This window comes from Bos indicus, chromosome 6 (assembly GCF_029378745.1).
Source record: "Bos indicus isolate NIAB-ARS_2022 breed Sahiwal x Tharparkar chromosome 6, NIAB-ARS_B.indTharparkar_mat_pri_1.0, whole genome shotgun sequence".
NCBI lineage: Eukaryota > Metazoa > Chordata > Mammalia > Artiodactyla > Bovidae > Bos > Bos indicus.
The window spans coordinates 25,526,124-25,546,562 of NC_091765.1; the positions used below are offsets into that span (position 1 = coordinate 25,526,124).

At 33.0% G+C, this 20,439-nt stretch overlaps 2 protein-coding genes across 7 annotated transcripts in view; one reads left to right on the top strand and one right to left on the bottom strand.

The window, feature by feature from the left end:
• The window catches only part of DNAJB14 (DnaJ heat shock protein family (Hsp40) member B14), a 41,833-nt gene extending 23,263 nt beyond the window's left edge, over positions 1 to 18,570 (top strand). For all 3 annotated transcript variants that reach the window (XM_019962395.2, XM_019962396.2, XM_070791152.1), the window contains 5 exons: positions 3,859 to 4,044; positions 5,564 to 5,658; positions 7,234 to 7,343; positions 8,316 to 8,488; positions 13,665 to 18,570. In XM_019962395.2, the coding sequence (XP_019817954.1) occupies positions 3,859 to 4,044; positions 5,564 to 5,658; positions 7,234 to 7,343; positions 8,316 to 8,488; positions 13,665 to 13,789 (689 nt within the window). In that variant the 3' untranslated portion in view covers positions 13,790 to 18,570. The remainder of the gene's footprint in view (positions 1 to 3,858; positions 4,045 to 5,563; positions 5,659 to 7,233; positions 7,344 to 8,315; positions 8,489 to 13,664) is intronic.
• The window catches only part of DAPP1 (dual adaptor of phosphotyrosine and 3-phosphoinositides 1), a 97,320-nt gene that overhangs the window by 1,939 nt on the left and 74,942 nt on the right, over positions 1 to 20,439 (bottom strand). The window lies entirely within an intron of this gene.

Genomic DNA, 20,439 nt, shown 5'->3' on the forward strand with positions numbered 1-20,439 from the left:
CACTAAAGTACAACTGAAAATTAGTTATAAAACAAAACAAATATAAGTTACTCAACATAGTGTTGGAAATTCTAATCAGTGCATTTAGGTGAGAGAAAGAAATGAAAGGCCCATAAACTGTCCCTATTTGTGAATAACATGATCATGTATAAGATACCTAAGGAATGTACCAAAAAGAAAATCCTAGAACCAATAAATGAATCCTGCAAGATTTCAGGGTGTAAGATAAACATAAAAAGATCGATTACTATTTAGTATATATCTGCATACTAATGTATACTATTTAGTATATTTCTTCATACTAACATGTAGACACTGAAATTTAAAAATGCATTACTATTTATAATCACACACACACAAGAAATATTTAGGTGTAAATTTAACAAAACTTGTTTAAGATTTGTATGCTGAAAACTATATAATATTAATGAAAGAAATCAGAGAGGATCTAAATAAATGGAATGATATATCATGTTCATAGATTCAAAGACACAGTAGTAAAGATGTCAAGACTTCCCAAGTTGATACACACATTTAATACACTTCCTGTCAAAATCTTAACAGACTTCTTTGTAGATGAAAGGAAGTTTATTCTGAAAGTCATATGGAAATACAAAGAACCTGAATAAATGATTCATTAAACGAGTAGGAGAAATAAGTGTACCTGATTTTAGGACTTACATTATAACTATGGTTAGCAAAATAGTATAGAATTGGCAGAAGAAGAGACACATAGATCAGTGGAACAGGATGGGAACCCATAGAGATATGACAGAAGTGCAAAATCAATTCAGTGGAGAAAAGATAGCCTTTCCAACAGAATAGTTTTGGAGCAACTGGACATTCATAGGCAAAACAAACAGCAAAATTTAACCTTGAAATAAGTCTCATGCTTTATATAAGAATGAGTTCAACATGAATCTTATAAAGTGTAAAACAGCACTTCAACTTTTAGCAAAAAATCATGGGAACAAATTTTTAGGATCTTAGGCTATGTAATGACTTCTTAAAACTTAACACTAGACAGTTTATAACACAAAAAGTAGATAAGTTGGACTTGATCAAAAAAATTTGTTTGCTTTGCAAAGATGCTATGAAGTAGAAGAAAAGACAAGCAACAAGGAAGGAGAAAATATTTGCCAAGCACATACCTATCTGACAAAGGACTAGTGTCCATAATATATAAAGAACTCCCCCAAACTCCCAATTAAAATAGACAACCCTATTAGAAAATGGATATGAGACATGAAGAGACATCCTATTAAAGATTATATACACATGGCAAGTATGCATGTGAAAAAGTTTTTAGCATCATTCATTAGCCATTAGAGATATTGCAAAGTAAGACCAAAATGAGATTCTACTGCACACCTATCAGAATGGTTAAAATAAAAAAAAGTAGGAACACCAAATACTGGTACAGATGCAGAGTAACTGGATCACTTACACATTGCTGATAGGTTATGAGATGACATAGTCACTCTGTAAAACAATTTAGCAGTTTCTCCCAAAACTAAGTATTTAACTAATAGACAACCCAGCAATTGCATTTCTAGGAATTTATCCTAGAAATAAAAATATATATTTTCACACAAACTTATTCATGAATGTACATAGCAGTTTTATTTGTAATAACCAAAACCTAGAAACAACGCAGATGTTGTTCATTGGGTGATTAGTGAAACAGTGATACATCCATCCCATGGAGAACTAATCAGCAATAAAAGGAATGAATGATTTACATAACAGCTTGGATCGATCTCCAAAGAACTATACTGATTGAAAAAGGTCAATCTAGGAGATTTCATTCCATTTATATACTGTTATTCCATTGATTTAACATTCTTGTAATGTCAAAATTATAGAAATAGAGAAGACAAGTCAGTAGTTGTAGGCAGTTAAAAGGGAAAGGAGGAGAAGGAAGTAGATGTGGGTATAAAAGGGCAGCCTCAGATGGTGCTGGAAATGTTTTATATCCTGATTGTTATCAATGTCAGTATGCTTGATATAATAATTTTATAAGGTATTACCATGGGGGAAATTGGGTAATGGGTAGAAGAGTCTATCTATATTACTCTTTACAACTTCATATGAATCTAAAGTTAACCTCAAAATAAACAGTGTAATTAAAGGAAAATGAATAAAGTGGACTGTATCTTTTTGTGAAGTAAACAACACTGGGATGGAAATGTATTTTGTGAGCTTTGAATACCAAAATGAATTTTGGTTTTAATTTTTAAGATAATAAAGAACTGAAAAAAAATCTTGATTATAGGTATAGCACAAGGTAAATAAATAGTAAATTAGTCACAGTAGATAGACTAAATTGTCTTACATATACAATTATGAATTATGACAATTTTTCACAAATGTCATCTAAAATATCATAGCATTTGGAAATTATTTTTATAGCAAAGCCTTAGAAGTAGAATTGAGTTGCCAATATATTAATAGTTTAAAAAGTAATAGTATTATGAACCTGAAATAGGTTCAGTGTATAGAGGTTAAGAATCCTAAAACTGTTATTAATACTGGAAGTACAACTTTGGCAGATATTGATAAGTATGCTTCTTTTTTGGGTATGTACCTTGGTGATGTTTGTAAGTACATTACTTGGATCTCTGATTATGCTTTCCCATTAGAGCAACATTATAAATGATTGCTATATTTCTGAGTCATAGATCTATTTGGAAATCTAAAGAAAGTTCTGGGCCATCTCCTCAAGATAAATGGACTATTCATCTAAATTTTCATTCCATAGTGTTCACAGATGACTGGAAAGCTATCTCTGAATCAGAAAAAAGTTCCAGAGTATCTGCATATAATTAATTTCAATGTGATATGTAGTCATCCAGAAACAACTATCTAATGAGCATCTATTTGCTTGTTCAGTACCTATGACAACCACCACATGGGATCCAAAAAGTATTTTTAAAATAATCCCATATGCAAGAGGCTTATGATCTAGTTTGAGAAGCAAGTTGTATTTGTGAAATGATTAGTTATTAGAAGTTTCAGAATAAGAATAGGGTAATTCCTGCTGTTAGATTAAAGCAGTACAGTTTTTGTAAATTACCTCAAGAAGACATTTTGGTAATTAATGTCCTCTTTTGGACATGGAAATGTGAGATAGGAAATCGAACTTTTTATGAATATCACAAAAGTAGCAAAGTAAGATAGGAAAACTAGAGACTATGTGGATTCATTTTTTTAAAAAATTCAGACTTTATGCTAGACCATGGAGATATTGCAATGAAACACACAGTTCCTACCTTCATGGAGTTGACAGTTTAAGAGAAATAAATTGTTCAGGATTAGAATGAAGAATACCTCACTCTGGGCTGGCGTGTGCAAAAAAAAGTTTTATGGTGTAGGTTGCAGAGAGTTCACTTACTATGCTAAAACAAATTTGATCTTGAACAAGTCTCCTAACCTTTTTGAAACTCGGGGACTTCATCTGTAAAGTGGGGATACTAATGGATAATATAATAAGATATTTGGGTTCAGAGCCTGGCAGTTGGTAGCTATTGCTGTTACTAGTGAGTGACTAGATTAGGATACTCAAAAAGGAAATCATAGCAGGCTATTAGGGGATAGAGCACAATAGTAAGAAAGCAAGATGGGCATTCCTTTATCTTCAACGCAGTAGGGAGACTGTACAGTATAAAAAATTGTATTGGGAGATAATACATATAATTATAAGCAATGTATATAATACCTTTAAAAGAAATTGTTACTGTTGTATTTTTTTTTCTGATTAGCCTCAAGTCTTTTTTATTGTTTGACAAGTAGCTTTTATATGGTACAGTCTTTTTTAATGTGAAAACTTTGCTTATCAATTTCTCATTACTTTTTCAGAGATTGGAAATGCTTATGCTGTTTTAAGCAATCCAGAAAAACGAAAGCAGTATGACCTCACAGGCAATGAAGAACAAGCATGTAATCAGCAGAACAATGGTAGATTTAATTTCCATCGAGGTTGTGAAGCTGATATAACTCCAGAAGATTTGTTTAATATATTCTTTGGTGGCGGATTTCCTTCAGGTATTTTAGTGTTAATTATAAATATTATATTTTATGAAGCTAGAGATCCTTACCACCAATTAGGCTATTTAGAGACTTATGTACCTCCCTCTGAGATTTCTTACAGTATTATGGTCCTGTGATAGTTCTTCATAAAAATATGATAAAAATGTAGACTTATTAGCTTTATTGTAAGTCTGTATTTTTCCCAGAATATATTTTAATTTTAAAAAGATGTTCTATATTTTACATAAAGCTGAAAAAAGGATCTATAAGTAGGAAATCGAGTGGCAATGTCTTAGTTAAATGCTGTTACAACTATAGGAAGTAATCTGTCTATTGGAGGACTATTTGGCATGGGTTCTTTGAAGATCTTCATAGATATTTAATTAATAACATTATAGATATATTATGAATACATGTGGAGATATTTTCCATTGAAATATTAAAATGTCTGAATCATTGGTTCTATATAAAGTGGGTTTTAACACCTTACATTACATTAAGATAGAAATAATTACTTGAACTAGGCTATCAAAGTAAAGTGCTATAGAAGTACTACTAAATAGACTTTTTAGTACAGCATATGTAGTATTGAGTTTTACTTACATTTACTGTGAGTTGCTTGTGTGGAAATTAATTTTTTTTAAGAGTAGCTTCTCTAAGGTGTTTAAAATTGTAGCTCTAGTTTTGTTTACCACAGTTTAAAAAGGTGCTGAGTTAAACATCCCATTCAAAATTAGGAGAGTCTTTATGAATGTAGCAGTATAATTTGGCCTGGTAGCACTGTCTGAATATTATTGAGAAACACTGTGATCATTGATAAGGTATTTTGTAAAACATCCTTGAAAGAAAGAGGATATATAAAACAAATTAATGACTGAAAATATAACCTTGACATATTAGGATATGTAATTCCCTCTCATAGAAAAATTATTCAGACTAATAATTTTGACTAAAAATATGCTAGGAACAATTAGAAATCTTTCAGGAAATAGTGACTTTCTGATCGTTGATTTGTAGTTTTTTTGCTTGTCTTAACATAGTTTACTTTATCAGTGATAGCCCTTGCTCATTGGTCACCTTTTTTTGAAAACAGCTTGAATGTCATCAACAAGAAAATGTTGGAAAGTTGTGGTCCACCTGTACGATAGTTTATTATACAGCTGTTTTTTTTAATGAATGAAAGTAGTATCATTTGATTTCTAGAGATACTTATGATTCATTGATAAATGCAGAAGGCAGAGTTTCAGATTAATGATCCCAGATTTGTAAAATCAACCAACCACAACAAAAGTCCTGTTTGTATGCAGTATTAGAGAGGAATTCTTACTAAAGTTTTCATCAAGAAAGAGTTTCTCCTTTACTTTAAGGGAAACAAAGAAGAATCATTCTGGGTTTTGTCCACTTTTCATTTACAGGAGGGCAGTAAGAGTTCATTACTCAAATGTGCATTATTTTAGTAATTAAAAAAATTAAAATATAAAGGAAAATATAATATAACTTTCTCCCTAATTTAACCTTGCTTTTAATTTTCTAGGTAGTGTACATTCATTTTCAAATGGACGAGCTGGTTATAGCAATCAACATCAGCATCGACATAGTGGACATGAAAGAGAAGAAGAAAGAGGAGATGTATGTTTATGATATGATTAGAAATCAGAAAATGGCAAATTTCAGCTCAGGAAAAGGATAGAGTTGTCTGAAAACAGATCACGTTGTTTTAAAAGGAAGTAATGAGTTTTCTTTTGCCAGAGGTGTTCAGCATAGACTAGAGAATCCCCTAGGGATGATGGGGGACCAGGAGAAGAAGTCAGGGTGGCAGGTGGTTGGGCAATATGGCACCTTCACATTTGATATTCTATGATTCTAATGAAGATAAATCTCAAATGTTCATGTTCCTAAGGTAAATTCTTATTGTTGGGTCTAAAGAGTTTAGAATTAATACTGAAAAACTTAAATTAGAAGTAACTTTCCTTGTTCTAATACAGTTATACTTAATTGCATATAGCAGTTAAATTACACGAAAGAGAAAAGTAAATGGAAAGCGCTCTAGACTAGAAATTAAAAGGTCTGGGCCCCAGTTCTGCCATTTTCATCAGTGTCCACGTTCCACCCTCAAATCCAAGGTAAAAATAGTTTTGCAACCTGCTGCATATTGATAGAGTATCTATGGAAAAGAAAAAAAAAAGAGGGAGACAGAGAACTTCCTCATCTATATAATGAGATCAGGGTATATCAGTTCAGTTCAGTTCAGTCCCTCAGTCGTGTCCAACTCTTTGTGACCGCATGGATTGCAGCACACCAGGCTTCCCTGTCCATCACCAGCTCCCAGGGCTTAGTCAAACTCATGTCCGTCGAGTCAGTGATGCCATCCAACTATCTCATCCTCTGTTCCCTTCTCCTCCCGCCTTCAGTCTTTCCCAGCATCAGGGTCTTTTCCAAGGAGCTGGTTCTTCACATCAGGTGGCCAAAGTATTGGAGTTTCAGCTTCAGCATCAGTCCTTCCAATGAATATTCAGGGTTGATTTCCTTTAGGATTAACTGGTTGGATCTCCTTGCAGTCCAAGGGACTCTGAAGAGTCTTCTCCAATACTACAGTTCAAAAGCATCAGTTTTTTGGTGCTCAGCTTTCTTTATAGCCCAACTCTCACATCCATACATGACTACTGGAAAAAGCATAGCTTTGACAAGACAGACATCTGTTGGCAAAGTAATGTCTCTGCTTTTTAATATGCTGTCTAGGTTGGTCATAGCTTTTCTTCCAAGGAAGAAATAACAAAATGAAAACCACGATTATGGAAAACTAACCAAACTGATCACATGGACCACAGCTTTGTCTAATTCAACGAAACTATGAGCCATGCCATGTCGGGCCCCCCAAGATGGACGGGTCACGTGGAGAGTTCTGACAAAACGTGGTCCACTGGAGAAGGGAATGGCAAACCACTTCAGTACTCTTGCCTTGAGAACCCCATGAACAGGTTATATCAGTGTTTTCCAGAACAGTGTCAGGATCTCTAGGTGAAGCACCTAAAAAGTTGTATTATTAAGAATCATCCCAGGACGTTGGTTTGATCAGGCAGATTTGGAAGCACTGAATCAGATGATCTCAAATGTCATTTCTCCTCTAAAAATGTTTGACAACTGTTGGATTATTGACAACTACAGTTATATTGCAATTTGTTATTCTTTGATGATTTTTTACAGGGAGGTTTTTCTGTGTTTATCCAGCTGATGCCCATTATCGTATTGATCCTCGTATCATTATTAAGCCAGTTGATGGTCTCTAATCCTCCTTATTCCTTATATCCCAGATCGTAAGTAGCTAAGTGAAGTTTTACCCCCCAAAATTGTTGTTTTTTACTTAGATAACTTTAAAGGGCCCTGTGCACTTTTAAACTTTTAAATGACAAATCTTCTCTTACTTCATGTGTACCATTTAAAAATCTTTAATTTTAAAGATAGTTTACCTAAGCAGTAAGTTTGTGTTGTTAGTTTACATTTCTGTTCTATTGTGGATAAGGACAGAAGTGCTATATTTGAACTTGATAGCAATTTAATATAATAGGTAATGGATTGACATCAAAGACAAAAACCTTCAGAAGACAAAAGTACTTTAAAGACAAGGTATGGGGAGGGAGGAGGGAGGAGGGTTCAGGATGGGGAACACATGTATACCTGTGGCGGATTCATTTTGATATATGGCAAAACCAATACAATATTGTAAAGTTAAAAAATAAAAAGAAAAAAAAAAAGACAAGTAGAATTGTGATTGATGCTACATACATAGATTTGTGTCATTAAAGTAGAAATGATGTTACTCTTCTGTTTATAAAATATTGATTAAATAAAAGCAAATATTACTTTTTATGTATTTTTCCACAATATATTGTACTCTATAAGCGATCGGGACAAAGCAAATTTAATGCAGTATACATTCTAAAAAACTTTAGTATAATACAATGAAGATAAAGGAAACTTTGTAGAACCATATCACCAGTTCTTTTATAGTATTAAAATGATTGGTCTACAAATAATTTATTTCTTACAAATAAGATTTTTGCTAACTAAAAATTGAGAGAACTTATAAGAACATAATGTATTAAAATATGATTACTTTTTTATCACATAAAAAAAGTAGCTTTAGGTAATTTGAAATTATATAAATACTTGATTACCAATAGTAATTTTTTAATTATTTTTAATTGTTTTTGTTAGCTTGGTTTGTAGAAGCAAATCAGAATGTACAATTTTAATTAAAAAATAATGATCAAACATTTCTTTTACAGTGGATCAGGACAAACAATTAAAATGCAGACAGAAAACTTAGGTGTCATTTATTATGTCAATAAGGACTTTAAAAATGAATATAAAGGAATGTTACTACAAAAGGTAGAAAAGAGTGTGGAAGAAGATTATGTGACTAATATTCGAAATAATTGCTGGAAAGAAAGACAACAAAGTAAGTTTACATTTTAAATGTTTAACATTTAAAAACTTATTCAGAGTCTTGGAATTGATTACTGAAGATTTCTTTACTCAAAGGATGTTCTAAAATTGCCTGGCACCTACCCGGAGCCTGGTACTTAAGTGAGACAATGTGTTTTAACGTACTTGCGGCCTTATAACAATATTTGGCACGTGGCAAAGACAATGGTATTTGTGTTATTGTTGTTCTTAGTAACTATAGGTGGAATAAGTAGATAGTATCAAATTTCATTGTATTTAAGATGTTGATGGTTGTAACATGCATCATTATTTTATGACCACTAAGAAAGAAAGTCTTGGCATAAACAATGTCATCAGTTTTAATATACATCCTGTTTCAGAATTAACTTTGAAATTCTTCATTAATTTAGCTTCAACAGGTAGCACTGTTAGTGTACAATGAGTTTTGTTGACAATTCATTTTCCTTTACTTATTTTGTATGTAGAAAAGTTCTTGTGAACACTTAATTGTTTAGCATCTTCCAGCCTCAGCTTCCTTAATTTAGTTGTTTCTATAAAAAGATTGACCATAAGAATCTGCTGAAATGTTCCTTGTGAACTGTTCATTATAGTTTTTTGTCTGTTCCAAGTCATAAAGTAGATTATATAGTATAGACTTCGGAATTAAATAGACTGAAATTGAATCCTAGCTCTGAAATTTTTAGCTGAGTGAGTAGTAACAAATATTCTAACCTCATGTATAAGATGGTTGATAATGATCAGTGGGAAGAGGAATAACTATAGTTTATATAATACCTATTTTCTCAGTCATTGTCCCAAGCACTTTATGTATATTAACTTATTTAAAATCTACAACAACACTGTGAGGTTATTATACCCAATTTGCATGTGAGGAAACTGTGCCAAAGAGAGATTAATTAATAACTTGCCAAAGTCATTAAGGTAATCTGTGATTCAAAACCTATTTGCTTTCAGAATCTAGGCAGTGTGCTCTACAGTCTTCTCATTAATACCTAACTTTATGGGTTTGTTATGAAAATTAAATCAGGGAATAGCTAAAGTGTTTCATATGCAGTAAATACTCAGAAAATGGAAGCAGTTAACATTATCTCTTATCTACTAGGGAAAATTTGATAAAACATTACCTTTATATATTTCTCAGAGAGTTCTTATCTCTAGCCTTGGTTTCTTCTTCTATATTTTGATAATTAGAGTAGAAACCTCCTTGCTGTTTGAGTCTCTGAGTCTGTGAATCAGTATGTTCTCAGTGTAGAGAAGGTTACCTTAGTGGTTTTCAACTGGGAATGATTCGCTCCCACCTCCCAGTGGACATTTGATAATGTCTGGAAACTTTATGTGACTCAACATGGGGTTGGAGTAGAAGAGATTGCTTCTAGCACCTAAATGGGTTAAGGCCAGGGATGCTGCTGAAACATTCTGCAGTGCACAGGACAGCCTCCACAACAAAAATTATCTAGCCCTATATACCAGTTTTGTTGAGGTTGAGAAACTGTGCATTAGCCAAATGTCTTAAGAGAAGTATTTGCCAAATTTTATTTATTTAATTTTATTTCACTTAATTTTTTTATCTGTAGTACCTCGCACAATTGTTGGATGAATGAGTAATGGATTTGTATGAATGAATGACAGGGCTCTGGTGTCTCAGATGGTAAAGAATCTCCCTGCAATGTGGGAGACCCTGGGTTAGGATGATCCCCTGGAGAAGGGAATGGCAACCCACTCCAGTATTCTTGCCCAGAGAATTCCATGGACAGAGAAGCCTGGTGAGTTATAGTCCACAAGGTTGCAAAGAGTCAGACACAACTGAGCAACTAATACTCACACACACATGAATGAATGAAAGGCCTACCTATTTTGTGCTAAAAGAATGATGAGTACATTACATATATCACTTTCAAATACAAGTTCTAGTCCCCAGCCAAAACGGGTGATTTTTGAGTTTTGCATGCTTATATTCTATTAAATAATAGGGAAGTGACCGCATAAATAGAAAGGAAAGATAATTCACGTTTATGGATGAAAGTGTAATGTTACGTTTAAAGTGTTGGCTCTTGGAATCCCTTGCAAGATCCTGACCTCATCAACACAGTTACCTAGGCCAAGTTACTTAACCTCTCTAAATCTCAGTTATCTCATCATTAAAATATGGACCAGAACAGATAATATTTGTTAACACTTAGCATAATGCCTTGTACCCATATGTATTCTATATTACTGTTTGTTATAATTTTGTTTTACTCTTTCCCTAGCATGAGCCAAGTGGGTTTTTTTTTTTGCATAATTTAATCTCTTAATAGTTCAACAAGATCACTTATCAGTTGGTTTCATGGACCCTTCAGTCCATCTTCTGTCCACTATACCACATTGTCTACAGCTGTATTGTACACATTTCCATGTGTCTTTCAAAGTTACTATCAGAAGTTTTAGCTAAATCTGTTTAATGTCATTATTTATAAAACTTGCTTGTGTTCAAAAATATCAATGAAACAAGACGAAGCTCTTAAAGACAAAGAGACATGACAACTGAATACAGTATGTGATCCTAAATTGAATCCTGGGTGGGAGGAAACCGTTATAAAGGATATCATTGGGACAACTGGTAAAATTTGAGTATGGACTATGTGTTAGATAATAGTATTATGTCTAATAGTATTATGTCATTGTTAAATTTATGGATTTGAAAATTGTATTGTGGTTATGTAAGAGAATGCCCTTGTTCTTAGGAGAAACTTGCTGAAGTATTAGGAATGAAAGGTCATGATGCCTGTAACTTAACTCTCAAAAAGTTCTACAAAATAATCGCCACCACAACAGTAACAGCAGCCTTTACTGTAGAATGCTAAAGCAGATTTGACAGAATGTGAAAAATTAGTCAATCAAGGTCAAGGGCTTTAGAATGTTTATTGTGGTACTCTTTAACTTGTGTATATTTGAAATTTTTAAAATAAACTTCAGCAAATTCAGCCTCTTGATGAAAGTGAAAGTGGAGAGTGAAAAAGTTGGCTTAAAGCTCAACATTCAGAAAACGAAGATCATGGCATCTGGTCCCACCACTTCATGGCAAATAGATGGGGAAACAGTGAAAACAGTGTCAGACTTTATTTTTCTGGGCTCCAAAATCACTACAGATGGTGACTGCAGTCATGAAATTAAAAGACGCTTACTCCTTGGAAGGAAAGTTATGACCAACCTAGATAGCATATTCAAAAGCAGAGACATTACTCTGCCAACAAAGGTCCGTCTAGTCAAGGCTATGGTTTTTCCTGTGGTCATGTATGGATGTGAGAGTTGGACTGTGAAGAAGGCTGAGCGCCAAAGAATTGATGCTTTTGAACTGTGGTGTTGGAGAAGACTCTTGAGAGTCTCTTGGACTGCAAGGAGATCCAACCAGTCCATTCTGAAGGAGATCAGCCCTGGATTTGGAAGGAATGATGCTTCCTTCCAAAGGATTTCCATTTCTTTGGAAGGAATGATGCTAAAGCTGAAACTGCAGTACTTTGGCCACCTCATGCGAAGAGTTGACTCATTGGAAAAGACTCTGATGCTGGGAGGGACTGGGGGCAGGAGAAGAAGGGGACGACAGAGGATGAGATGGCTGGATGGCATCACTGACTCGATGGACGTGAGTCTGGGTGAACTCCGGGAGTTGGTGATGGACAGGGAGGCCTGGCGTGCTGCGATTCATGGGGTCACAGAGTCGAACACGACTGAGTGACTGATCTGATCTGATATATAGGTTAAAGGCTTGGATAGTCTTTCGCCAGCATTTTTCTGTTTTGAAGTCACTTCTAATACTGTCAGAAGTCTAGATTGGTTAAATGGGTGTTTTATAAAATACAAGCAGTAATCTGAGGTAATGGAAAGAATATTCGGCTAGGAGGTAAAGATTTGAATTGGCATCTAGATTCTGCCTTTACTAGCTCTATGAACTTTGGTTTATCTACCTCACGTGAAAAGAATCATCTGCAGATGGATTTTTTGCACAGAGTCGGACACTACTGAAGTGACATAGCAGCAGCGGCAGCACTTGTAAATAAAAGCAGTGGAATGATTTTGATTGATTGGTTAAATCCTGATTGATCATTTCTGAAGATTTTTACAAACAGAGTATACACTTATCTTTGAGTTTATTTTGAATATCGTCCTGATTGATGTCTTCTAATTTAGTCTCTGTTTTTGGTTACATCTTATCTAAACTGCTCCCACCCTTTAGAAGTGTTAATAGTGAAATGGCTGAGACTACCAGGAAAATGACAAGGAATAGGTTCCCTGAAGAATGTTTGATTTCTAGTCTATATTTCTTTACTAATGTTACCTACATATTGAAGGAAGGCTGAAAAGTACTTATTTGCTAAATACCACTACTCTGATTGTATAGTAAGGTTTTTTTTTGTGTGTGTGTTCCTTCAATAAGTTTAGTATATATGGTTTCTAGAAATTATTGGTTTATTTGGCTGTCCCAGATCTTAGTTGTAGCACTTGGATCTCTAGCTGTGGCATGAAAGGATCAAACCTGGGCCCCTGCATTAATTCAGATAAACTCAGAACAAGATTATAAATTTTTCTACTCAGACCTCAACATAATTAATCTGGAACTTTAATAAAGGTCACAGCAAAAACAACCACTGACAGTATTGAATAGCATGTGATATCTTTGGGGAAAGAGATCCAGAGGATGCTTTAGAGCAGTTGTTTTTAAACCTTTGGGAACAGGAGTAGAGGAGGGAAAGGGTTGATAGGATACTATTCTTATTTCTTTTCCTGAGCAACTTGTATTTATTTTACGTGGTAAGATTCTACATGGCTTTTAGGTCTAGTACTTGGATTTCTTTCAAAAAAGAAAACAGCTAATAAGAGACTTCCCTGGTGGTCCAGTGGCTGGGACTCTGAGCTCCTAATGCCGGGGTCCCCAGTTCAGTCCTTGGTCAGGAAATTAGATCCTACATGCAACAACTAAGAGTTCACATGCCAAAATTAAAGATTCCACATGCTACAGTGAAGGCTGGAGATTTTGTGTGCTGCAACTAAGACCTGGCCTAGCCAAATAAATTTAAAAACAAAAAACAGTTAATAGAAGTATTTTGAAGGGCTTCTATGAAGCATCATGAGTTTAAACAACTAGTTGATCTAAATTATTTACTTAGCAAAATATTTTTGTTTGTTAACAGAAACAGATATGCAGTATGCAGCAAAAGTTTACCATGATGAACGACTCCGAAGGAAGGCAGAAGCCTTAAGCATGGACAACTGTAAAGAGTTGGAGCGGCTGACCAGTATTTATAAAGGAGGATGAATGGGAATTTTATTTATACCTTTTAGAGTACTTTCTATTTTTTCTGTAAGTTTAGTTTCATCATGAGAGCTAAAGAAAAAGATTTGATATTGAAAACTAAACTGAATAGTTGATCCTGAAATCTTGGACTGTTTATGACCTACTGGCTCCTTTAAATAGTAAGAAAATGAAAACTAAAATTATTATTTTAGTTATGCTTCTGTAATTATTTTTACTTTAAAAGCTTATATGATTCCTAACTAAAAATGTCTTGAGAAAGGATTATCATACCTGTAGCAATTTCTGGTTTTTAGATCCTCCATTTTTTTCCCTTGTCATGTAAATATTTATAGAATGATCATTTTGTGTATATACAGTTTATTGCCTTTTTATTTAAATTCTTTTGGGTTTAACTCCATGAGACACTTTAGTTTAAATTGATGGAATAAATGTTTTATGACAAAATTACATTTTTCTTGTCAGATGTCAAATGTGTGGAGTTTACAATGAAACTTTATCAAAAAGAGAAGAAAAAAAACAGAAGCTGTTTAACTTGTGTAAAATCTTGTAGCATTATCAGCTTAGATAAAATTGATATTTTTAATATTGCCATTATATTCTAAAGTATATATTGAGATAAATGAACTGGTGTAAAGTATCATTTTGCTATTTATTTAGTTTATGAATTGCTAAGCCATGCATAGAAATGAAATGCTATACTGATAGATTCTAAAGAAAATATGAGGAAATGGCTATATAAATATTAACCAAAAAGGGTCTTCAGCAGTAAATTGCAGTTACATCATTTGCAATTCCAATAACTAAAAGGCCCCCACATGTTCATATGTACATCTTTGAAGGCTGCTAAAATTTATGAAGAAAAGGACCTACCTGTTTTACCCCTTGCCCCGTGGAAATCTGCAGTTTCTTCTTAGTGATCATTTAAGCAGGATCCAAAAGTAAATGGGTTCTTACTATTGTCTAAGTAATAAGAAAAATTACTACTAAAATGAAGCTTGTGCCTTTTAACCTGATTGCCAACTGTTAAACATATACGTAGATTACAGCACACTTACTTGATCAGAGCATGATCTGTTTGGCCATACGCACAGTGAACAGAAATATAGCAGCAGGTAGAATAGTGATTTATAGCAGGTTATCTTTACAAAATTTGAGCTCAGATTTATTCACCATTAAGTAATTCAGTTAATCCTATAGGAATAAGCTCCTTACAGTTACATCCAAAAATGTAAATTAGAAAAATTGAAGTTTTTGGTGCCTATATATGAGATATGAAGCTATTTGATTTCTAGTCTTCTATGTTTTAACAAGTTGTAGTATTTTAATGATTTTGCTTTCATACTCATTTAACAGAACATAAACACATCTTTGGTTTTTTTCTGTGTGTAGGAGAATGCTGGTTAGAGCGTGGTGTTCTTTTATTTAAAGTTTTTTTCCTGAGTATAATTTATATAGCATATGTTGAATAGAACTTCTGAAATGACCATTCTTTTTTAAATGTTCTCTTATCAATAGAAATGCCTTGATTGAATTAGTCGTTTAACTAAACAAGATACTGTCCTAGAAAAACTGGACAGCTTAACCAACTTTCTTTAGAAATGTAACCTTAAAAAAAAAAAAATAGCATGCCTAAAAGAAAATATAATCTAAAATGTTTTCTTCAGCCTATAGAATGAGTTTCTTAAAAAAATAAAGTAATAGCATTCTAATTAACTGAAAGTTTATATGCACCAAAAAACTTATAAAAATTTAAATGAAAAAATTCCATCCATTAATTTTCTGGTTTTAATGGGAAATTTACACTATTGTGATTCATGTTTATGTGAATTGAACTCTTGTTGACTGATTGTTTTTCCCTTAATCCTGATTTTAAAGGAACAGGTGAAGTTAATCATGTTAAGTGAAGTTATATATTACAAAGTCATACATGGCTTTTGGACAGTATTATATTTCAGTTGCATTACATCAAATTTCATAAAATGTGTTTGATAAACTGTTCAAATGACTTTGGTAAAGGACTGATCGAGTGCCTGACAATTTAAGCTACATGTAAAGTATGCAAGTAAAGAGTAAGTCCTTAATGTCACCTATGTCATGATGTAAAGGCCCGTCCAAGTAAGTGTCTTAGAATCTTGGGTTAATTCTACAAAGTAAAATGACCTAATCTGTTTGTTTGTTTCTGTAATCAAAGTATAGTTGATTTTCAGTGTCAGCTATCTTAAAACATAAGATTATCACTTTTTCTGCTCTTCTAACAAAAATCCCAATGTTTAGCCGTCGTATTTTTAGCTACCTGAGCTCTCCAATTTAATGTGATAACTTGTCCTCTTTATTCTAATCATTGCCTAAATGCTCTCAGTCTTTGATTGCTTTACTAGCTTCTCTGACTGGTATTTTAGAAGTTTGGAAGCAATTATATTAATGCTTTACATTTTTATCCCTTTTAAACACACACACAGACATCAGTGTTCTTGCAGGAATTTGGGGGAAAGTAAAATAGTACCTTTTCTCCTCTTTTGATTTTTTTGTTTCCCGATAGATGTTAGTCCTTTGTAAGTTTTGGAATTTATTGTGAGCAAATCTGAGAATTTAATTCTTGACAATGAGAAATAATAAGTGAAACTATGTTTTGGGAACAGACTGCATTTGAATGTTTAAATAAGTATTTGTTTCGTAATCATTCCATTCTTATTTATGATCTACAAAGATTTGGTAGAGAAAAGTAAATCCTTAAGGTACATGTGTGCCAGTACATTAGGCCTCTCTGCTTGTATGTCACCTCAGGTTTTATTGGTAAGAACAGGAAGATAGAATTCCAGCTCTTTATGTTAATTGCACTTTAATGCTTAAGTGTTCTTCCTGTTGTATCTTTAGTTACACTAGTATGTAAAATAGATCCTGAGAGAAATGATTAACCTCTTGACTTCCCTTTGTTGATCTGTAGAATTTTTAAATGCAGGTGTTATTTAACAGATGTGACATGTTAATATTACTTAATAATTCATTCAACAGATTTCATTTAAAAACTCCCACCTGTGTAAAGGCAGTGAAATATTCCATGATGTTGGCCTGAGGACCAATAAGCCGTCTTTTAGTTAAGTAAGAATTATGTCAAAAGACCAAAAGATTCAAAAGGAGAATTTGTGCACTTACTTAGCTTCTCCATATGAAGCTTGTGTTCAGTATTACTATACTGTTGTCTGTCTTCATACTGAGTAACCAACTGAAAGGGCATTTATAATCTTTTTTTTTAAACAAAACCTTCTGAAAATGAATAATAGATCTTAATTTTAATCTGTACTAGATAGCTGAAAGACTTTATCTCTTGGCCACATTTGACTACTGCTTAAAGTTTGTAAAATTCTCTATATAGTCTCATAATAACGTCATAGTTTCTGGGTTTTTTTTTTTTTTTTTTTAATTTTTAAAGAAAAAGTGCATAGAATGAGCATCTTCAAGAACTCTTGTACATCCCTTTGATCATCTGGCAGGCAATACAGTCCTCGAATTCAGCCTTCCTTTCTGGTTTTATTACTATTAAATAGACAGTTTCATATAAATGGAAACATTTTCCCTCAAAACACTAGTTCAGAACATATTCCTTATATTAAGGATTATGTAACCACATCTTTTGTAAATTCCTTGTTTGTAACTTTCCTGTTGGTATGTAATTTCTTTTCATTTAATTTTATTATCTGCTGGTTTTGGGGCCAATAGATTTGTGAATATTCTCTGGATGTGTCCATGTATAGGTGTATATATATAGATAAATATATATATATATAAATATATTTTCCAGCTAATACCTCAAATGTGTGATTGTTTAATATATACCACACTATATTTGCACAGTGCAGGGCTTCCATTAGCAGTGGATTTTCTTATTTCTAAATTTGAAAATCAGTCCATAGAATTTCATTGGTGCGAGTTCTTTTTATTGATCTTTTCCATATTTTAACAGAGATTCCTACCATAAGGCCCATACTTCAAATATAATTGTATTTTCTATAGCAGTCTGGAAATATGTAAGGGGTAAGAAGTGTTTTTTGCAATGTTTTAGTAAGTTTTCATTAAAAATTGGGATTATTGATTGCGAAACTGTCTGGTAATGCATAACAGATGACATCTGGCATGAATGTGAATGTCTCATTCACTTCAGTACAGGAGTTGGGAGATTCTAATCTGATATTCTACTTTGCCATTTAATAGTACCACTAAAATAATAGATTTTTCAGTGACATTGGAGTATTTTAAGCATCGATTTTAAAATGAATTGTTTTGGATTCTGGATGGATGACTGTATCAGTGAAAAGAAAGAAACTCACACATAAATGGTATTTTTGTAATTTATTTGTATTAAGAAATGCTTCTTACCTTTTTTGTTTTTTTCAGTTTTTGGATTGCTACATAAGACTTTTCTTTCCATATAAAGCTTAGATCATGTGTTTTTTTAAAAAGCTGCAGGTAATTTTCAAGGTGTGATGGAATTTTAATGGAAGCCTTGTATAAGTTAAATGAAGTGAAATTGGTAAAGATCTTATTTGTCTATAGTGCATTCAAAATTATACAGTTAGATTTAAAAATGAAATGTCTGAGTTGTAAAATATTTAATGTTGTATCAGACTTACATAAAATGAAATTTTCTGTGTGAGAACTCTGTTAAAGAAAATACATTTGATTTTTAATGAATGTTCTGCTGAATGATTTATGATGAATTTTTGTCTTTCAGTCTTTGCAGTTTATCTCAATATATGAATAAAAAGGTCTGTTCTCACTGTAAAGGATTTGTTCTTATCATGTTTTATATTCTTACTATGACTTTTCTTTCATTCATTCAACCAACCAACAAACGTATGCATATTTGCTATGACCTGGGAAGTAATGTGGAAATTAATCACTGAACAAGACCAAAATCTTCATGAAGTTTACATCTAGCAAGGGAAATAAATGTCAAGTAAATAACTACTTATGATAAATGCTATAAAGAAAATTACAAGGTACAATGAAAGCATGTATCTAGAAAACTTTGGGAGGTTAGGGAAGTTTTCTCTGAGAAAGTGAGTTTAAGCTGAAACCCATAAGATAAGATAAGTCAGAGTGAGGTGAATGCTGGATAAGTATTTCAGGCAGAGTGTGCTAAAGTAGATAAGGTCATAGAAACTTTACAGAAGTGAAAACAAACTTGTAAGATTATGACCTAGGGACCGAGACCAGGTTAGAGAATTAAGGGCCAAATCCCATGAGGCTATATATATATATATAGATATATCTATCTATCTATCTATATATATATCTATATCTATATATACACACACACACACACACACATACATATATATATATATAGTTCATCTAAATTTAGTTCATCTAAATTTGAGGTTATGTCAGGCAGGAAAGATGGCAGGGGTGTGTAAGATGTTGACAAGTGAGTAATTTCACTATTAGATGTAAGCCAGAGATCAAGGGAATTAGTGATTTCTGAAGTGACTGGTGTGTGACAACAATGGGTGAGAGTACAGTAGAGAAAGTTATTGTATAGATCTTAAATTGTATTTTCCATGGGCTAAATTCCAAGCCACAGGCAGAATCAAAATTTATAAGACATTTTACAACTCAGCCAGTGTAAGTTATAAAATTTTTATTTTTGTATGTTGGAGAATCAGCAAGCCTCTCCTTCCCATTTGAGTTTGCATACCAGCTAGAATTTTTACACAGACAGTGGAACCAACCTAAATTCAGATGATTGTTTATTTTTTGATAGGAAACCAAAATTTTTTTAAAAAGTGAGAATTAAAAAATTTTTTTAAAGCTGTATTCAACAGCTGAGAGAAATTTAAGCTCAAGAGAAGCAAAAACAAAGGCTCTGATATAACAAAGTCAGAGCATGTGTATATTTGTTAACTATATAATGTACTATTATGCAAAATAGCAAATTTGTATAATGAGATAAAAATTTTCTGTGCATAGGCATGCATACAATGTCTGTTTCTTTCTGAACCTCAGCAATGATCTGTTACATCCCACTTTGGAGAACTGGCATATCGTGCTGATAATCTTTTAGGTCAGTAAATATTTCCCTTAGTCCTGGACCAACAGCAGTGTTATTGATGGGTAAATGCAAACAGATCAGTCTGAGTACATAAGGAGCTCTACTGACGTGCCGTAATTTAGAAACCACCATGCTTGGAAATTAAAAGTCTGACTAGATTTTTCAATTGGCAGACGTTAGTGGTGGTATTTGGCATCTGAAGATCTTGGAAAGCTGTGCTCTCCCTTTTTGCCACTCAAGAGGAAGAAAAAAATCAGCAATGTTTTCCAGGTCAACTACTATGTAATAATGTTATTAAGATGGATAATTTTGTTAAAATGAAAAGTAATGCTTCCAGAAATTAGAAGTCTTGCTAGAGTTCATATTTTTATTTGACTCCAAACTTAGGGGCAAATGAAGGGGAGAAACAGTGGGGAAATGAGAAATGAGTTTTAGTCAGGGTCAAGACTAATGACTTCTCGTAATGACTTTCATTCTACAAATGTTGAATGCATACCTACAGAGTGCAAGAAACAAGCATTGTAAGAAACTGAAAAAAAAATTGAAACCATGACCCCTCCTAGACTTTATGGTCTCATTGGATAAGCAAATTAAAGCTATG